Source organism: Sander lucioperca, chromosome 19 (assembly GCF_008315115.2).
Source record: "Sander lucioperca isolate FBNREF2018 chromosome 19, SLUC_FBN_1.2, whole genome shotgun sequence".
Lineage (NCBI taxonomy): Eukaryota > Metazoa > Chordata > Actinopteri > Perciformes > Percidae > Sander > Sander lucioperca.
In genome coordinates, this window is record NC_050191.1 from 26,729,622 (window position 1) to 26,737,547 (window position 7,926).

General features: G+C 40.8%; 1 protein-coding gene across 1 annotated transcript in view; it reads right to left on the minus strand.

The window, feature by feature from the left end:
* lama4 (laminin, alpha 4) overlaps positions 1-7,492 on the minus strand; it is a 55,973-nt gene extending 48,481 nt beyond the window's left edge. The window contains exon 1 of the mRNA XM_031285663.2: positions 7,100-7,492. Coding sequence (XP_031141523.1) covers positions 7,100-7,201 — 102 coding nt within the window. The 5' untranslated portion in view covers positions 7,202-7,492. The remainder of the gene's footprint in view (positions 1-7,099) is intronic.
* Positions 7,493-7,926: the final 434 nt, after the last annotated feature.

The following is a 7,926-nucleotide window of genomic DNA, read 5'->3' on the forward strand; positions in this document are numbered from 1 at the left end:
TTTCTCAAGCAGATATGGATGCAAAATGAAACCAAGAGCATACTGCAGCATTCCTGATCAAGTGAATATTCACACAAAAGCTAAACAATATTGTATTTCCAATATTAACACAGTTACCCTTCAACCCTTGGTAATGCAAATCTCAGCCTCAACTATGAATGACAAGTATGTTTTTTTCTTAATCCATGGTACAACCTCCTAACATGATTATTCTCATTAAAGGTGAAAGGATTGACATTGTCACTCATTTTAATTATCTTGGCGTGATACTGGATCAAATTTGAACTTTAAGAAAGACCATTAAAAAAAAGCAAGTACAACTTGTCAAATTGGAGACATATCAGAAACTGTCCCTCTATGGACTCATCTAAGATATTAATGCATGCTATGATCCTTTCCTATACTGTATATCCTATTGCATTACATGCTGGGGACAGGCTGGAGAAACAGCCATAAGACCTCTTGAGTCCTTATACAAACAAACTAAAAACATTGGACAAAAAGACATCACATTCTCATCAGTGTAGGCTACTGAAGAAATACAATTTACTGAGCTCAAATTTGTGCCTGGTTTATGAAATCTTAAATGGTTTGGCCCTTCTCACACTATGTGACTTTGTGTTTACTCGCTAAGAAAATTGTGTAAGATCTTCAAGAAGATCCTCTCTACCAGATTGTACCATACAATTTCACCACACTGATTTGGGCAATCAGCTTTTTTTCTGTAAAATCAGTGGAACTCCCTACCTGACGATGTGAGGAAAACCAACTTTAAAAGGTTGTTAAAAGCTGTTCAGCTTTGTACTCACTGACCCTAATCCATATCTTATGGTCTGCATGACATGTGCTATTATATTATGGGTAGCAGGGCTGGGCGGTATGGCTGGGGTCTTCTGTCCAGTGTAGGTCATTTCGTGTTGGGGTGGCGATGTGTGTCCAGGGGTCGCATGTTTTCTGGTGGTTCGGCAGATTAAAGATCTGTGTAGAGTGGCCGCTTGGTTGAGCCTATTTTGTTTGCTCCATGTTGGCGAATTGGCGCTTCTGTGGTTCGAAGCCACGTGCATGGATCGGAACGTGGAGTGTCGTCCCGGCAGCGTGGATTGGTGCAGTTGGGCCATAGGTTTTTTCGCGTTAGGGGCAATTTGGAAGGGTATTTAGTGGACATTTGTGTATCGTTTTGACGATGTGTATTGTCATGTTGCCCAGCACTAATGTTTAGCTTTGTATTGTGTGTCTTGAATATGCTTTCCATTTAACTTTCTACTCTGTTTTTCCTTTTTATTGTGCCGTTTTTTTTATTTGACCTGCCAAAGGACTACAGATGTGATGTGAATGCTTGAAGTTATAATCTGGTACGATGCATCAAATGGTGACATTTATGTTTTAAACTGTACCATGGTCCCTTTTAAATAAAATAAATAAATAAAGATAGTTCTGCAAGCATTAAGTAGATATGTTAATGAATATGCCCACCTGACTGGTATTAACATTTCTTGTTGGAAAGGTGACGAGCTCAGTTACTAAGTAATTAGTGTAAATAACTAAAGCAATTTAAATGTGCTTGACAGCAGGAGAGTTTTCTGTCCATGTCTGACAGGTATTCCAGTTGGTAAGGATAGCAGTTAATGGAGGAACCTTGTTAGAGAAAGATAATATCATTTAAGATAAGATAAAACTTCCCATAAGGAAATTCTTGTGCCAGGGATTGCTCAAATTTTACAACCACAACATACATATAGAATATACATAATAATAATAATAATAATAATAATAATAATAATAATAATAATAATAATAATAATAATAATAATAGTGTAATAAATGTAAAGTGTATGAGGAGTTATGTTGACAAAAAAATATGTGAATATGTTGCTTATACACCTGAATAACTATAATTTTACAATCGTAATATTCCTGATAATACTGATAACTGGTTAGCTGTTTTTTTTGCAGTGTTACTTTTCCATTTGATATCATTTAGGCATTGACCTTATGATTTCTGCACCATGTGAGCTGTAAGGAAAGTTCTCTGAAAGGCAGCAGCTACCTCCCATTTACAGTATGTGATTTTAAAACCTGCATCCTGTCTGATGTTTGTTCACCACGGTTTTTCAGGATGGTGTGATGTCAGAGTTCAGAGCCACCCCCCCCCAACACATGCACGCACGCACGCACGGACACACACACACACACACACACACACACACACATACACACACACACACACACACACAGAGCCCTTTGAACATCTTTGAATATTTGAAGCAGCAGCACCATTCATGAGGCCTACTGTACAATAGCAGTCTGTAAGAACTTCATAGCTTGACCTCCTTGTTCCGCTCAGTTAACTGGACATTGATGCATCCAGAACAGCCAGAAGATGGAACATTCCACAGACAAACAGTACTGCATGCCTACTTATGAGTCACATTTTCCTTTCATTTATTCACAGATGGGCTGTGAAACAAAGACGTGCTTCTGTAGCCAGCTAATGTGAAACAACATATGAATAGCAGCATTGATTCTTCCTGCAGATCATTTTCCTGCGGCTTTCCCTGACCCACAGTGAACACTGATACCAGACCCATACATCATTACCATGTAAACATTCAATTTGTCAACCTTTCACGTAAACAACACATCCTATGATCGTAAATCCTAAAATGCTGCAAATGATGCAAATGGGTTCGGTGCTCAGAGAAATAAGATAAGTTTTTGCCCCACATAGCAAAGCACTGCTACAACACACACAAGTTCACCATAATCTCCAAAAGAACTACTTCCATGTGCGCCCTCATTTTGAAGTCTCCCAGCTAATCCTGCCTTGTAACTGACCAAAGTTGTAGAAACAGCCTTTCTTTTACTGTCTATGGAGCTAGCTAGCTGACATGATCTACATCTGAGCTACTGCGCATGTGCAAGTGCAATCAGAGATAGTACAGAAGAAGAAGAAGAAAAGAGGTCTCACTCTGTATCTAAAACAGAGACCAGCTGAAAAGAGGATCTGCAGCAGTGAGAGAGAGCGCTGCAGTACAACAAAAATATGGTGTTTTTTGAAAATTAAACCATGTAAACCTATTCTGGCACAACCTTAAAATACAATTATGAACCTGAAAATGAGCATAATATGGCTGCTTTAAAAGAGTTTTGAATTGGTTCCGACCTATAAGCTGTGTGACAGTCTGTGATGGGTCAAACAGCTGCTGTGTGTATACACAGGGGAGCACAGGGCAGAGGGTTAGAGGAGGATGCAGCAGATGGTCTTGAGGTAGGACATGGACTCCTTAGATCTTTCTAAAATACAACAAAGGAATGCATCTCAAGTATATAACCCAGCAGCTTGTGGAATAACATTTTTTCTGCCGATGTTTGGATGACTTGGTGTCATAATCATTTGCATTTATAATTTAGGCTTCAGACCTAAATGGAGTAGTTCAACATTTTGACGCTTAACCACTTTTTTCTAAGAGTGAGATGCAAAGATTGATACAAATCCCATCTGAGTATGAAGCTTAGGCTAACACATAGCATAGCATTAAGACTTAAAAATATGCCTCCAACTAATCTGAAACTCATCAATTAACATGTAGTATCTTGTTAACTGGAACATAAACAGAAATTTAAGAAGGGGAATTTAGGGGTGTTGGAACTACTTTTTTAATAAACAGTAGTTCATCCTACCCTGCTCAGCAGCAAACAGCAGACGGACAGTGTTAGAAACTAACTGGTGAACATAGTGGAGCATTTAGCAGCTAAAGAGACAGATATTTCCCTCAAGAGGTGGAGACCAAAAACATAGATAAAAGTAGAAGAATTTTTAACTTACATCCTTTGGGTATTGAGAGACACAACTCTAAATGAATGCTAATGTTGCTCTGTACCTTTGTTGTGTACGGGGATAATATTGTGTTGACAAGTTAGCCATACACCCTCTAAAGCAAGTTCTTTGCCCAAACTGCTAAAGTTTTTTTTACACAAAGTTCTCCCACTACATTGACAGTGAACTTGAAAGTAAGATGGCTGTCATAATTTGGTTTTGACTGACATGTTTATTTGATTAGCATTGATTAGCTTAACAAATGTGCCAAACTTGTTTTTCTCTCTGAACAAATGTTGCTAACCTGAGTCTTGCTAGCCAGCACAGCATGTTGTTAATTGCTACCCCATTAATCATTCACTCAACATTTGTTCTGTTTCCACATTTTCCCTTCTTGTAATGTCCACCAGTTGAAGCTGTTAGTAGCCTTACTTTTAAATGTAGGCAGAGCCAGGCTAGCTGTTTCCTTCTCACTTTTTAAGCTAGGCTAACTAGTCTTTTACACTAGCCCAGTGTTTCCCTAACTTTTTACAGTCCCGTACGTAACTTTTATTTTCATGTACCATCTACGTCACTTTGTATATGGTTTTGCATACCCCTGGCATACCCCAGTTTGGGAACCAATGCTCTAGCCCAACTTAACACACAGACATAAGTCGATATCAATCTTCTCATCTTACTCTCAGAAAAACAGCAAATAAATGTATTTCTGCAATCTTAAACTACTTATTTAAGATCCATTTCTCTTGGGGTAGTCCTGTAATACAACATCTGAAAGTTTGAATAGAATTTGTTAATTTTTGATTAGAACTTTGTGGTTACTTTAATAAATACCTATCATGAGAATTAAAACAATTGACATTTGCAGCCTTCTGCCAACTACTGTATGAGCACACTCAGTAATGTTAACTATTTCTGTGGCCCTCCCACTGTGCCCACTACAGTGGAGAACAAAGATGACATTCATGTTATATAGCCTCTCTCTGCTTTCATGTGAAGCTACCTCTTCTCAGTATTTATCAGTGTACTTCCTGTGTGTTGACTGAGCATTTATAAGTTACACCATAAGGCTCTATCTCTGCGATACAGAGCCGAACAAGCAGGTATCAAGCACAAAAACAGGATTTGGCTCTACAGATGAGTGCTGTCCAAAGTCAACAAACTCTCTGGTCATGTAGCTTCAAACTGTGGCCATGCCCTCTTTCTGCAGTGTTTGAGGGGGTGGGAAGCCTCTATGATACAGACGGATCTCAAGAATGATATTGTATAAAGATAACTTTTAAATGCCATGTGTTCTGTGTTTTATGTACATCTGCCTGCCGACAGAGTTTTCCCAGACTCGGAGAATTAAGTTGATTAAATGTTAAAGCTTCAAGGTTGTATCTCATTTCCGCTTTGCCTCCCAACTGGAGCTGCCTGCTGTATTTATATTGACCTTGAAGAGGGGTTCAGACACTGGATTTAGTCATGCTAACTCCTCAGGATGGGACAGATCCTGGTTCATGAGAATCTCATCCTAACTCAATAACTGTGCACAGACAGTCTGGCTGAAGGGGACGAGGCCTCCTCTCTGGGGACCCTCTACTCATAAACACATACAGTAGAAAATAAATAGTTTGAGGATTGAATACCTCTACATTCATTTCCCCAGGATGTTTCTTTATACTGATCAGTTTTGAGCAAAGTCACTACAGAGCCAAGAATCATGGCTCTCCGGTACAGTTCTATGGGGCCAATGGACACAAATCAACCACAAAAGCATCCAAAGGAGCCACATAATTACAGTCACAGTGTAAGGGAAAATGTCTGTAAAAGGATAAAGTTGTGGTTCATCTATTGCCTGACATCTTGTTCTACTCGTTTGCATTTGCAGGCAGCTAGCACATGTACATTATACAAGGGTGTGCAGCAAATAATGCTGTCAACCAAGCAATCTGATTTTAGATCAAGAAATCAGGACATGCAAACATGCATTGGCTCATTAGAACTTTGTTGCGCAACACACAATCTGGCAAGCAAGATGTTGCTCTCTGTAAAGCATTTAGAACAATTAGCTCAGAACGAGTTGATGATAACAACCCTATTGCTAGACAAGAACTTCAATATTGGTCGACTGCAAAAATCAAGATTAAGATAAAGAAAATTTTGTTTTACGTCCAATGCCAGGGTTTTTTAAAATGATTGCTTTCTACAAAGTCTATGCATGCAACAATGGTATGGTCAAGGTTAGGGAAAGCATGTGGTTATGGCAAATAAATGATGGTTACAGTAGTATTAGGCAACTAATACACAAAGTCAGGGCTAGGGAAAGATCACGGATATGGTTCATAAAAAACAAACATCATGTGCAGTTCCTGCATGAAAGATGCCAAACACGCACATCCACCACTGCAACCTCCACCCTCTTGTATTCCACATTACGTGAACTGTGCAGATGCACTGGCTTTTGTCTTCCGCATCTCATCCAGTACATACATCGTTTCCTGTGAATCTTTTGTGTGTTGATACACAATTTGAAACGTGGACTGAAGGCTGAATTACCAGTAACATCTAACCGCTGTATGGAGAGGAAGGCAAATACATTGAATGACATTTGCGTACAGGCATTGCATACACATTACGAAAATGGATTTTAAATAATCAAAATCTTACATATTATATAACTTTAGAGTAATACAGAAAATATAAATATAATATAAATATCAGAAGATACTGTATATATATATATATGATTCTTTCTCTCTATATATAAAAAGTACAATTTGATTGCCCAGTTGAAAGTTTGGCCTCTGAGCTGATCCTTTGGAGCATACTAAGCCAAGGAAACATTGGCCAGTGGTCATGTATTGCTTCCCATGCCCTTACTGTCTATTGTGCTCTCTCTTTCTCTCTCTCTGGGGTGTTGCTCAACATTTGGCAGCTGGTTTCCATTAGGGGACCTGCCAGGGAGGGGCAGGGGGTGCATGACAGTGGTGCAGACAGTAATTCAGAGACCATCTGAGCTTTAGCTCTGGGGCACGTCTGACGACACAAACACACACATGAGTAAACACAAAGCAGGACCATTGTGAAGTCCACACAGACACACAGAAGTCCTCAGAGAGCTCTGCCATAACTAATCACTCCCAAAACACTCCCAAACCTGTCTTATCTTTCACAGTTTTCACCTTAACATTTGTGTACATGATCATCTACCTCATTACATACATACATGAGCAGGAGGTAGAAAAGGTCAGAAACTAAACATAGCATGCGCAAAAAAAAGATTAAACCATATCTTACTTTCAGCACCGACTGTTGCTGTTCCCCCAGCCTGGCGGCAGAAGCTGGATAGGCAATCCCTGATAGGATGCAGAGAAGGCAGGACAGGGATTTAGCAGCCATATTTGTGTGTTTGCCCAGTAGAGCACTGATCCCCCCTTTCTGTCTGTTTCTCCTGGCTGTAGGAACTTCTCTGGGCAGCTCCTCTTGCTCGGCTGCACCTTTGGCTTCACTTCTCCGCTGCTCCGACCTCCAGATGCAGCACTGCGTCTTGTCCCCGCCCGGCCAGAGTCCTGTAAAACAAACTTGTGTGGACTTCCTCCCTTTCTCTCACTCCCTCCCTCCCTGCCCTGATTCCTCTCCCCTAGCGGACTTGCCTCACCCCTGAGCCTGTGCCTAAATCACATACAGATGGGAAGGCTGAAAACTGAGAGACAGAAGGAGAGGGAGAGAGAGAGAGAGAGAGAGAGAGAGAGAGAGAGAGAGAGAGAGAGAACGACAGACAGAAAGGCAAATGAGTCACAGAGGGCTTCTGTCTGTTGAGCAGAAGGCAGGCAGACAGTCCACCCATCCAAACTGCATATCCCCCCCTCTGACTGGCAGAGTCAGATTGAGTGTTAGCTCCCCGTCTCCATTTGCAGGTCCGTGGCACCCTTTCACCTTGGGCTCAACAGGCAGCACCCCTCCCTCTGCACTCCCCCTCCCCTCGGTGGGCAGAGGGTCTAAAGCTTCAACACTCACTCTGCACTCGGGCAGGCAGAAAAGAAACAGCTGCTCCGATATCCCGGCCCATTCTCCAGCTCACAGCCCCAGACACGAGTTTGTTTTTCCAAGGTCAGACCATCAAA